The sequence below is a fragment of the Myotis davidii genome, unplaced genomic scaffold (genome assembly GCF_000327345.1).
Source record: "Myotis davidii unplaced genomic scaffold, ASM32734v1 scaffold233, whole genome shotgun sequence".
In the NCBI taxonomy this organism is placed as follows: Eukaryota; Metazoa; Chordata; class Mammalia; order Chiroptera; family Vespertilionidae; genus Myotis; species Myotis davidii.
Window position 1 is genome coordinate 3,323,641 of NW_006285917.1, and position 13,120 is coordinate 3,336,760.

Genomic DNA, 13,120 nt, shown 5'->3' on the forward strand with positions numbered 1-13,120 from the left:
GAGGTGAAAGAAGTCAATCAGAGAAAGGCAAATACAATACAATTTCACTTATATGTGGACTCTAAAGAACAAAATAGATGAACAAATGAAATTGAAACAGATTCATAGATACAGAGAACAGACTGACAGCTGTTAGAAGGGAGTCTAATAGTTGGGTGAAGGAGGTGAAGGGATTAAGAAATACAAATGGGCAGTTACAAAATAGTCATGGGGTTGTAAAGTACAGCACAGGGAATATAGTCAGTAATATTGCAATAACTATGTATGGTGCCAGGTGGGTCCTGGAAGTATCAGGGGGAATGCTTTGTAAAGTATATGATTGTTTAACCACTATGCTGCACATCTGAAACCAATTACAAAATCTGTTGAAAGTAAACTAATTGAAAAAAAAGAAGCAAATCTGTATTATCTTTATATATTTTTAAAAATAATACAGAAATGCACATGGTAAAATTTTTTTTAAAGAACAAAATGGTGTATGGTGTATATTCAGTGAGAGGTCTTCCTTTTACCTAGTGCCATTTGGGCTCCCCCACTTCTTCGTCTTAGGGACAGCATTACCAGTTTTTGACTTACTATCCTTCGGAGATAGTATATGTGTGTACATGTGTGTATTCCTTTTTTTTTCCTACACAAATGATGGCATACTGTTCTATAAATTGGTTTGTTTGCTTTTTTACTTGACATCATATGTTGGAGATTATTTCCTACAAATATCTGTAGATCTGCCTTATTTATAATAGCTGCATGGTATTCCATCCTATGAATGTTCATAGTGTATTTAATCAGGCCTCTACTAATATCTTGGTTGTTTTTTGATACTGCAGTTTTTGATACTACAAATAATGCTATGAGAAATATGCACTTACTTCCTTATTTGAGTGTTTAGGATGTATTCTTAGAAGTAGAATTGCTGAGTCAAAGGATATGTAAACTTATGACATTTTGGACAGAAAATGTAATTTTATTAGCATTTTAATACTGTAAAACAGTCTTAGAACTTTTGATAAGGGATAAGATAAAATACTTAGCTGCTTTTCTGTTGTTGATTGCTGTTTAATAAGATGACTCTTACTGGCTATGAGAGAGGGTGATACTTTATGGTTGGAGTGATCTAGAATATCAAAGCAGTATTAATCATAATAATCAAAGTATTGCTGAGTTGATTCTGGTTGCTTATATCTCAGCTTCATCTTTTCCTTAATGGAACTGAGTGACTGAAAATGGCCTGGTGGTGTGGCCTTAGAGAGCAAAACTATCTTAATATTAACTTACAGCTTCCGTATCTATCTTAAATTTTCATGGAGGCTTAAAAACTGTGCAGCACACCAAGCATAACTGACCCTTTCTGTTCCCTGTCCTAGTTATGTTCTATATACACTACAAACAGTGGAACTTGTAGTTTGTTAATGAAAAGTTTTGATGAGAAAGTTGGAATCTAGAATCAATTTTCTCTCTTGGAATAATACATTCCTGAGATTTCAGAGAGAAGACTAGACTTCTATATTAATGGCTCTATATGTAATTAGTATAGGAATAATCAGTAGTGATAATAATTAAATTTTTTATCATGAAATATTTCTGTCTAGAGTTATTATTTAACTATCACTTCTGCAGACTACAGGCTTGGGGAAAAACACACTACTATCTCAATTGTTTGCTTTTTATTTTTTTATTTTGAGAGTACATTTATGAAAGCTGGGGACAGGAAACAAGGAAGGACGTGGGATAAAAGACGAAACAGGAGAGGGCATAGGTGAGGCTGCTTTGGCTCTCCAGAAAAGAACTGAGCCCAGGCTGAGCTGCTGTCAGCTCACTGGAGAGTCTGAGTAAAGGGGACCTTGGAGACAGGTTCAGGGGGTTAGCCTGGGAAGAGCAGCTGCTGCCCATTGTGTCCCTGGTTGCAAGTCTTGTAGGGTCCTTTGGAATTTAGAGGATGCATGCCTATGGGGGAAGAAGAAAGGGAGGAATAGGTGCCGGAGTGCTCCTGGGGGAGAAGGGGAGGGACATGCCTCAATTAATTGCTTTTTAAATATAAGTTAAGTAGCCTATTTTGGATAGGAATCTTCCTCAAATGTATAAAAGTACTTCTGTGTCTTCTTAAATAGGATATCATGCATCACTACAAAAATAATCTAATCAGTTCTTGGTGAGTAGGCCACAGTTAAGAAATTTGATATAGCAATAATAATTATATGATTAATAATAAGATAATTATTCTTAATAATAATGTTCTCAGAGCTAATAGAAGTATAAGGAAGGGCTCTTTGCCTCAGACCAATGGCCCAAGGTCTTTTTCTGTGAAAGCCTTAATCCCGGATCGGATTTGTGGTTTCTAATTCATTGTGGGCTAGGATAACCTGATTACCTGGCTTCTTAGAATTTTAAGTAAAAAGGCTCTGGGTGGTGCCAAGGGCTGTACTGTGATTGGAAGCAAGTGGTTATTGCTACTCTGAGTTATCAATGTAAATCCCATTGGTGAGGAGCTGTGGTAACTGGCTGAAAGAGGGGGGGATTTCTTCTTGCCTGGTGTTTAGCCATCTGGTGGCTCAAAACCTGATAGGAGGAATATGGCTAGTCATACATTATCACAAAATACTTGATATTGGTTACTGCGGAGATGAAAAATGTTTTCCAAATTAGTCAGTGGTGGTATGTTTTATACCCCAGAAAATAGATGAAACCTAAAACCCCTTTGGGTCTGAATTCTGTAATTCTGTGAGATAGGTATAATATAGAATATGTTGGTAGGTAGATGGTCTAAAACAGAAAGTAGAGGACTGTTCAGTTAGGAGGAACAAAGGGACATAAGTGGAAAAGACAATTTAAACAGTAAAAGTCAGCTAAGGGAAGTCTTCATACCTTTTTCAGTAGGAGAGCTATTATTACCCTATCTTCCCCTTCTGAATTTGGTATTGACTGAGAAGTAGATTCCTTAATTAGTAGATCAGAGGTTAAAAAAATCAAGCCTTATTGCTGGGGTTGACTGGAGAATACACCATAGATCTGTGGCCAAATGGGCTTATTCATACCTCTTACACCCAGTTGAACTTGACCCAACAGAATGCTGGACATGTTTGACACCTCCTCGTCCCCCCAGGTTGCTTATTGCAGGACTGAGGAGTGCTGGCATCTGGAGAACCATGGCCAGCCCTCCTGCTTCAGTGCGCCCTGAAAGTCCAGAGGGGAGGCCATGGTCATTGGTTTCTTCTCCTAGTTGTTGAAGGGTTGGGGAATGAGACCTGAACCATTAGAGCTGACGTCTCTCCTCGGGAAACATGAAGCTAGGAGTAGTGGCCCTCCACTATGGGTGTGCTGGTGAGGTGCTTTTCCCCTTTCCAGAAATTGAAGCATAAGGCCCATGAATAAATATTTTTTAAAAATATTTGTATTGATTTCAGAGAGAGAAGAGAGATAGGAACATCAGTGATGAGAGAGAATCATTGATTGGCTGCCTCCTGCATGCGTCCCCATCCTGCCACACTTGGGATCCAGCTTGCACCCCACGCATGTGCCCTGACCAGGAATCCAACTGTGACCTCCTGGTTCATAGGCTGATGCTCAACCACTGAGCCACACTGGCTGGCCCTTAAATAAATCTTTGTAATTTATTTCTAATCAAAGCCTCCCAACTACTAGGCAATACCAAGAGTGTTCCTGAGGAGAAAGAAAAGTCTGAGAGTTTTATAGTAAAAAGTCCATTTTTGAGGAGAATCAGTTCTGCATTCTTAGTCCCCACATTGGTTCAAGGTGGTAATCCTCAGATGTCCGGTGGTTTAGACAATGGAACATTTTCTTTTTGAGGTAATTCAGATGGTTAATTGGAAGCATCAAAGGCACAATGCACTGATATTCAGGTAGGACTGGAAATTTCAAAAGCTTAAGTTCCCAGAGTCAGTTTAAACAAGAATAATTGTTTTTTTGATGCCTCAGCCTACTTGAAGTTAATAATTGAGCAGCATAACCACTGTGACCCTTTTTTATTTCTCCACTCTATTTCTCAAGTTTAAATTGTTAGGTCAGAGAGTTTTAGATTTCTGCCTTAAAGAAAATGAAGCCTGGCTAGGTTACTCAGATGGTTAGGGCATCATCCCCATACGTCAAGGTTGCGGGTCCCATCCCTGGTCAGGGCACATATGAGAATCAACCAATGAATGCATAAATATGTGGAACAACAAACCAATGTTTCTGTCTCTCTCTCCCCGCCCTCCTCTAAAATCAGTCAATTAAAAAATATTAAAAACTCAAAAATGGGAGAAATCAGTCTTGATTTCTGGATTTATCTGGAGGTAAGCAGAGACTGGGTGATTGCCTAGCAGCCCATGTGTGGAGGTTTATTCAGAAGCATTTGCGCCGAAACCGGTTTGGCTCAGTGGATGGAGCGTCGGCCTGCGGACTGAAAGGTCCCAGGTTCGATTCCGGTCAGGGGCATGTACCTGGGTTGCGGGCACATCCCCAATAGGAGATGTGCAGGAGGCAGCTGATCGATGTTCCTCTCTCATCGATGTTTCTAACTCTCTATCTCTCTCCCTTCCTCTCTGTAAAAATCAATAAAATATATTAAAAAAAAAAAAAAAGAAGCATTTGCCTCTGACATCGGACTGGTTGGTGCAGCCCCTGTTCCTGGGCAGCAGGAGGGGTCCGCCCCCTTGCCTGTCATGCAACACACGTTTGTGGGGAACGTGGTGCTAAACTATTCCAGAGGACCTGCTTCTAAAAAAAACAAATCATTTGCCCACTCCAATTTGGTTTTGAAATCTTGCCAGCAAAACCATGATTAAGACTTACATTTTTATTAAATATCCCTTAATCATACTCAGAAAACTAATTATTTTCAAGGTTATCTAATTCAATAGAAGAATTATTCTTTTCATATAGTAAGGATTTGGTTGTACAGAGTACAAAATGCTGTTGCTGAACGTGTAAGTTTGTTCTTGTTCATTTCTCTTCCTCCCTTTTCTACTTTCCAGAATCCTATTCTAAGAACACCATGGTGTTGGGGCCTGAACAGAAGATGCCAGATGGTAATTTATAGTTTTTGTGTTATTGTCTAATTGTTATTTGGATATAGAAATTTATCATGTTTTCTTTCTCATTGTCTGTTCCCAACAAAATATGTCCCCATTTGCCCTTCTTCTGCCAATGGAGATCTGCTCCATTCAGAAGTCACCTTCTGGTGACTTAGGCTGAAGTGGATTTATGACCACAGAGACCTACCTGCTTCATCTTGTTTCCCTTTCTGAGATGAGCCAAGCTTAGCTACAAGTTTGGTTTCTATAGCAGTAATGCCTGTCATAAAACCCTCCTAGAGTGCCTTGGCTGCTGATGGCATTTCAGATATGTATGGAGCTGTAAAGTACTGGGTGTGCACCTTATACTGTATTTGATTAGAGCTTCTTGACTGCTTTGACTAATCCTTCCTAATTCTAAGTTTTCCCTTTAGAATTTCCATTCCTTTTTTATAAATTTTTAAAAAATAAATTTCTTAATAAGTTCCGGGCCACTTTCTTTCCACATAGAAAGAAAGCTTTTGTTTTTTAATTGGAGGTTGTAAGGATTTCTTAGAAACACTGAGATTAGAGTTTTGTGGTTCAAAATAGCCATTTGATGGCTACAGCAATCCTGGTTTGGTATCTTTTTGGCAGATTAGCTCTTTTCTTCCAGTCCCTACCCCTCCCTGCATTTAAGATTAACTACAAAATGCCAGGGTCAGGGAAACACTATCAGTCTTAGATGAGTTCTCCTATCACGAGGGTCACCCCGTGACCTGCGGCTCTTTACGCAGGCCTTAGTCAGGGCCTCCTGCTTGGTGGTTTTCCTGCAGCTTCAGATTTTAGCCCGAACTGTGGCAGGATTTTGCAACTTCCACATTTTTTGAGAAGCCTGCGGAGGTATAATGTCCAAGGAAGTTTCTTTGAGTAAGTCCTACCAGATATTAGGAGGGGTGGTGGTGGTGGTATGTCCCCCACTAGATTGACCTAGTTTTTCTTGTAAAAGTTAAGATTTTAGGTTACCCAAGAGGCTAGTCTGGGTTATATTTTGAGTCATAGACATCAGTGTTCTTAGAAGAAAATGAAATGGTTCTAAAAGTTGCCAAGTGGGAATAGAAATATAAAGTAGGAAAACCATTGTGAGAGTAGTGTTAAAACTGATATAGAGCCCAGCTGTTGTAGGTCAGTGGTTGAGTGTCGACCTATGAACCACGAGAGCAGGGCACATGCCAGCGTTGTAGGCGCGATCCCCGGGGGGGGGAGGTCCTTGCAGAAGGCAGCTGATCAATGAATCTCTCTCATCATTGATGTTTCTATCTCTTGCTCCCTCTCTCTTTCTCTCTGAAATCAATAAAAATATATTTTTTAAAAAAACTGATCTAGCCAAAGCCGGTTTGGCTCAGTGGATGGAGCGTCGGCCTCATTGATGTTTCTATCTCTTGCTCCCTCTCTCTTCCTCTCTGAAATCAATAAAAATATATTTTTAAAAAAAACTGATCTAGAGCTGAATGTTGGCAGAAGGGGGTGATAGGGAGCTTTTTTGCCATAAGCCTTTTTGTATTTCTCAAATTTTCAATCATGTGAATATATTGCTTATTCAAAAATTAACTTATTTCCCTGGCTGGGTGGCTCAGTTGGTGGGAGCATTGTCCCGTACAACAAAAGGTTGCATGTCCAATCTCCAGTTGGGGCGCATACTGTAGGCTACTGATTGATGTTTCTCTCTCTTAAATCAATAAAAACATATCCTCAGGTGAGGATTAAGAAAATAATTTGAAAAATTAATTTATTTAAAATAAAAATAAAGTATTAGAAATAAATTGAGATATAGTCAGGTAACTCTTGTGCCTTTAGGGTATTAAAGATTTAATTTCAGTATTACTATGGATAAATTGTTAGTTTGCTCATTTTTAAAAATATATATTTTTATTGATTTCAAAGAAAAAGGGAGAGGGAGAGATAGAAACATCAATGATGAGAGAGAATCACTGATTGGCTGCCTCCTGCAGGCCCCCTACTGGGGATTGAGCCCACAACCCAGGCATGTGTCCCCGACCGGAATTGAACCTGGGACCCTTTAGTCCACAGGCCGATGCTCTATCCACTGAGCCAAACCAGCTAGGGCAGTTTGCTCATTTTTTAAAAAATTCTTTTCAAATCTATTCATTCAGGTGCTGCTGCTGAAGACTATGGCGACTCTGCCAGTCTTGGTGCCATCAATCCTGCCTACAGTAGCTCCTCTCTTCCGCAATCCCCCAGGACATCAGAGGAGCCCTTCACCACCTACTTTGATGAGAAGATTCCCATTCCTGAGGAGGAGGTCAGTGACAGGTCCTTGGAGAAAAAGTTGTTATGTAAGGAAAATGTGTGTAACAGGTCTGCTGGACAGCTCCAGATCCACAGCCGCAGGTCTAATTTTGGCAGTCTCTGAAGACGGAATTTTAAAATCAGAATAAATAGAAACTGTTTAGGAAAATGAGGGCCTTGAAAACTGTTGCCAATGAGAAAAGCTCACATCAAAGAAGTATGAGATTTATGTTCCTCTTTGACAACAGCTTTTGTCCCATTGGGTAGTGATTGAGCACAGAGGTACTGATATTGTTATTCTGGTTTTAAAATGAGAGGCTGATGGAAAAGAGAAAGGTACGGAAAGGCTCTTTACTTGGACGAGAAGGGACCAATTTATTGATAATAAGTGGATAAAATAGAAATGAAACTTGGACACACCCAATATCCACCATCCTGAATCCTTTGTTCTTGTGACACTGATATTGTTGCTTTGTATATGATCAAATAGGTCAGCATATGGAGGTGTAATCAGTTTGCTCTCTTGTCCTCTGTGTAGCACTCTTGTTTTAGCTTTCGGAAACTCTGGGCTTTCACGGGACCCGGCTTTCTTATGAGCATTGCCTACCTGGATCCAGGAAACATCGAATCTGATTTGCAGTCTGGAGCAGTGGCTGGGTTTAAGGTAAATGTCTAGTTTTACCCGTGTCCCTTTTGGACACACACTACACACTCACATCCTTTTCCTCTACTGAACCTACAGTGACATTTAAGTGAAAAGTACTTTTCCATCTGGTTTATCATTCTGTCTTATCCACATAGTTGGTTTTTTATTTCACCCACACAGTTTCCTTGAGTAAAGGAGAAACTGCAGATGGGAGAAACTAAGGCTCAGAGAGGTACAAGGAGACATACCAGGTTATGTGTAGAACCTGATACAGAACTTGGGTCATTTGGTTCCTGACCTGGGCTCTTTCCTGAATGTAGTGCTTCCCATTCACATTGCCAAACAACCAAACAAAAAAACCTCTGTTGTCTGTGAGTGTGATGGTGGGATTTTGTTCTTCTCTAGTTGCTCTGGGTTCTTCTGTTGGCCACCATCGTGGGGCTCCTGCTGCAGCGCCTTGCGGCTAGACTGGGAGTGGTCACTGGGCTGCATCTTGCTGAAGTTTGTTACCGTCAGTACCCCAAGGTGAGCAGTGTACTGTCCTGTCTGTCACTCACATCATAGGAATCTGTGTGCCTGGCAGTAGGTGCTGGCCCAACTACTGTATACTGAAACAGTGGAGGACTTGGGGGTCAGTGGCCTGAGGACTGGGAGTCCCAAGGAAACTCTCTAGGCCCCTCTTGTTGCCAAGCCACATTTCTACGTTCTTTCAAAAAGTTTCCTTAGAAAAACCCTGTTTGAGGAAACATTTACCGTTCATTCTGCCTTCTGGCATCTAGTAGTGCCCAGCCCATGGCGCTAAGCACTTTCAGTCATACCTTCGTATTACTCAATCACTTTGCATTATACGTATTTTCTTTTTGTTTGACTTTGCTAACAATTAGAGAAAAGTGAGTTTCTTCCTTATAATACAAACTATTTGTGGCAAGATCTTGGATCTTCTAATAATTATTTTTCAATTAACCCTGCCCCTGGGTGTTACACTGTTCTCTTCATCTTCCCTCTGGACACTTGGAGCCTTTCTTACTGCCACCTAAGGCAGACGTGGAGCCTGTGTCTGGAAGATAGCTTTTTCCTAGCTTTATCTTTTTTTTTCATTGATTTCAGAGAGGAAGGGAGAGGGAGAGAGAACTAGAAACATCAATGATGAGAGAGAATCATTGATTGGCTGCCTTCTGCACGCCCTCCACTGGGAACTGAGCACGCCACACGGGCATGTGCCCTTGACTGGAATCAAACCCAGAACCCGTCAGACCTCAGGCTGATCTCTGTCCACTGATCCAAACCAGCTAGAGTCTTTTCTTAATAGAAGGGAGGGGGAGAGAGAAATAGAAACATCAGTGATGAGAAAGAATCATTGGTCAGCTGTCTCCTACACACTCCACACTGGGGATTCAGCCCGCAACCCGGGCATATGCCCTGGCCAGGAATCGAACCATGACCTCCTGGTTCATAGGTTGATGCTCAACCACTGAGCCACACCGGCTGGGTCTTAGCTTCATCTTTAGATGAGATACTGGAGATCTACCTCTGGTTTGTCCTAAATGTTTAATCTCCTTTCCTGGCTGTGAGAAAGTATCCTTATCTTTATATATATATAAAGAAATTTTCTTCTTAAAAGAAAATCCTGGTAATTTATAATTTCTTTAGCTTCTCTTTCTTTGTGTATCTTAGCAATTGTTTCTTAGGCAGTGGACACGTGGAGGTGTTCTTTTCTGTGCTCAGTGAGCCAGCATTAACTACATTTGTCTTTCACCTGCCTTGTGTGACCAGATTAGCTCCCTGTTTTGTTATACACCACCCAATTCCAACCACTTTGCCCTGAGTCCCTTTGCATCTGTCCTTTTTCACTTCCGTGTTGTTATTACATTATGGAAGACCCAGCCTTTTCACATTGGTTTTGTCTCTTTGGCTACAATCAGGATCGATAGTTTCTTCTGCAGACATTTTTCATTCTCTCCTGAAGAATATTTTGACCATATTAGCATCATCCTTTCCCCCTAAGACTTAGGATTGTTTTTTTAGGCATGAAATTAAGTGGAAATTACTGAATGGAAATGCCATTCCTCTCTTGAATGGAAAGGAAAGAGAAAAATACTAGGATCCAGCTGCTGCCTAGGCCCTGACTCATAAGCTCCGCCGCCTAGAAGCACACTTGCCTTCTGTAGCTAGGGCCCACAGTGCAGTGATGGGTCTTTATCTCTAAACTGAAGGCTTGTAAAGGACCGTTGATGGGTCAGTTCCAAAATGTGAATTCCAAATTATGGGGGAAGTTCTTGGAAGTTATTAACTGGAACCATGTTTTTCTTCTGTTTGGTGTTTAGGTCCCACGAATTATCCTGTGGCTGATGGTGGAGCTGGCTATCATTGGCTCAGATATGCAAGAAGTTATTGGCTCAGCCATTGCCATCAATCTCCTGTCTGTAGGAAGGTGAGGGGGTTTCCCTCTAGAAAGTAATATTTTGCTAGATTTCAAAGCAAATGTAAAAACAAAAACCCAACTCATTTTCAATTTTCAAGATTCAACTTAAGTTTATTATATTTTCTGTGGAACCTATCTAGGACCACCTTCCTCTGTCATGTAAGATGTAGACTCTATATCTTCCAAATTCTCATGTTGGCTTATATATATACCTCTGTTATGCAGTATGTATTTTTGTATATTACAGTTATTTATTTGTATGTCAAAATTTTCCAGTAAACAATGAGCTCCTTGAGGGGTAAGACCCATTCTTTTCAACTACGTATCCTAATGTCTGACGTAGTAGACAGTCAAGTGTGAGTGAATATTATTCATGTTATCCTAAACTACCCAAGGCCTGGCCTCCTGCCACTGTCCCCGCCCACCAAGCCCTTACTTCTCCCGAAGTTGTATGTATGGAGAGCTGTTGGGAAGAAAGCACTTCTCAATCTTTCTTTCCTTTAATTTCCATTTCTTATCTCTGATCTAGGGTTCCCCTATGGGGTGGAGTTCTCATCACCATTGCAGATACTTTTGTATTTCTCTTTTTGGACAAATATGGTAAGTAGAGCGGGAATGGAGGGATTAGGCAAAGAAGCTACTTTTCCATCACGTGACTGATGGGGAACTCTGTCTCCTATAAACTCACTGCTACATTTTCCCCTTCAGGCTTGCGGAAGCTGGAAGCATTTTTTGGCTTTCTCATCACTGTTATGGCCCTCACTTTTGGATATGAGGCAAGTGTGCCAGGCTATTTATTAGCTTTAAAAAAAATTTTTTGTTGTTTTTATTATAAAAGACAAAATAATGCTAGGATGGTTCAATTGTATTGCATGTGCTAAGAAAAAGACAATTGCTTCCTCTTCTTGTAACTTACAAGAAGCAGAGGTAACCTGTGAAAATAGTTTGCTATTCACTTGATCCAGAAATCAGGCAAAGTCATGCAAATTAAGAGGTTCAGATCTCTGTGTTCACTTTAAGAACATTCGTGAAACTGCCCAGGCCATCTGGGGTATGCATATCTGAAAAGCCCATCGAGTGTCTGAAGGATGCCACCTTACCAAAGCATTCTGTCGTGACATGAGTGGAATTGGTAGGTGTGCCCAGGCCATACAGTGGGGCTGGACATAGGGTTGGTGACCCAAAAAGAGTGCTGAGTTTTTGCTGCAGGTGCTTAAAAAGCCAGAGAGTAATGTTGAACTTAAGGATGTAGATGTGAAATCTCTGGACATTGAGCCCATCTAGGTTAACAAAGCTCCCAAAGATGTGGCACAGAACTTACGGATTATCCCACACATGAGCTCTCCCTGTCTCACTGAGATGATTCTTGCTGAAAAAGCAGATTGTTTTTAAACCAGAAGAGGAGGTTGCACAGAAGAAAACACATATCCCAGAATAAACTAAGGAAACAAAACTTATGGCCCAGGAGTAAATTCAGCATAAAATAAAAAACGTTAATAAAGTAAAAGCAGAAAGAAAAAAAGAAGCCAGTTAAGTCTTGGGCCAATTTTGAAGGAATATTATCTATAGCAAAGACTAGTGTCCAGGAAGGTCTGCAGGACTCCTATGTCAAAAACTTGGAGGCCCAGTGCACAAAATTCATGCACAGGTAGGGTCCCTAGGCCTGGCCAGCCATCAGGACCGATCTGTGGGGCGACCAGAGGGGCGATCAGGGGCCCCTGCTGGCACCTGCCTTGGCCTGCCTGGCACTGCCTGCTCACCAGTCCCGCTGCCGCTGCTAGTCACCTCCCTCTGCAGGGCCCCCCGCTGGCACCTGCCTTGGCTGGCCTGGGGGCAGCTCCTGTGTTGAGTGTCTTCCCCCTGGTGATCAGTGCCCATCATAGTGACCGGTTGTCCCACTGGTTGTTCTGCCGTTTGGTCAAACATATTAGGCTTTTATTAGATAGGATTATTATATAGGATGACTAGAGGGTGGGTGGAGGTGGAAGAGGGCATAAAGGGAATAAATGGTGATGGAAGAAAATAAATGACAAACTTTCTAGGACTTTCCAGACTACACCCTCTGGTTCCAAATTGGCCATCTGGACAATAGAATAGCTTTGGAGAGTGTTAGAGAGGATGTTATAGGGTGCTTCTTGGCTGTTAACTTAGAGGGGTCTGTTTTTGCTCATTCTGGTTTATACCAACTGCAGCTTGAACTTTTCTGCATTGCAACTGTAGGGGATGTAGTAGGTGCTTCCTGGTTTGTGCCCCAACCTAGACACTCCGAGGAATCGGTACCATTATAGGCCTTAACAGCCCTTTTCTATATCCGGTTTAACTGATAGCTGTTTATTGGCCTGGCTAGACTTTTAAAAATATATCTAATCTATGAGTAGGTTATACAGCTTAGTCTAAGGCTTTCAAGAGAAATGCTGGACCAGGAAAAAATATGTGTGAAAAGTGTTATGAATGAGTCAGCTTATGCTAGTGGCAATCACTGATTTTTAGATGAATACAGCTGATCAGAGACATAAGTGGGGATAATTAAGAATTGACTGTATTCTTGGGTCTGTCTCATAGAAGTTATTGTGAAATGAATATCAATAAGGCCCTTAGCAGCCATTTCATTTTTTTTTAATCCTTACTCAGGGATATTTTTTCCGTTGATTTGTAGAGTGTGTGGAAAGGAGAGGGAGACACAGAGAGAAACACTGATGTGAGAGAGACACATTGATTGGTTGCCTCCCACATGCCTCTGACCAGGGCTGGAAG

The 13,120-nt window shown here is 41.2% G+C and overlaps 1 protein-coding gene across 7 annotated transcripts in view; it reads left to right on the forward strand.

Annotated features, from left to right (window-relative positions):
* Positions 1 to 13,120, forward strand: part of SLC11A2 (solute carrier family 11 (proton-coupled divalent metal ion transporter), member 2) — a 45,633-nt gene that overhangs the window by 10,102 nt on the left and 22,411 nt on the right. For 4 of the 7 annotated variants that reach the window (XR_001512755.1, XR_001512756.1, XM_015559632.1 and 1 more), the window contains exons 2-8: positions 4,971 to 5,024; positions 7,163 to 7,311; positions 7,837 to 7,962; positions 8,350 to 8,469; positions 10,269 to 10,375; positions 10,896 to 10,966; positions 11,075 to 11,142. Coding sequence is in view for 5 of the 7 variants with exons in the window: in XM_015559632.1 (XP_015415118.1) it covers positions 4,971 to 5,024; positions 7,163 to 7,311; positions 7,837 to 7,962; positions 8,350 to 8,469; positions 10,269 to 10,375; positions 10,896 to 10,966; positions 11,075 to 11,142 (695 nt within the window). In the remaining 2 variants the exon portion in view is untranslated. Of the gene's footprint in view, positions 1 to 1,556; positions 1,757 to 2,108; positions 2,150 to 4,222; positions 4,290 to 4,970; positions 5,025 to 5,789; positions 5,919 to 7,162; positions 7,312 to 7,836; positions 7,963 to 8,349; positions 8,470 to 10,268; positions 10,376 to 10,895; positions 10,967 to 11,074; positions 11,143 to 13,120 lie in introns of those variants that run through there. The other 3 variants (XM_015559634.1, XM_015559633.1, XM_006757084.2) reach the window with 3 other exon arrangements.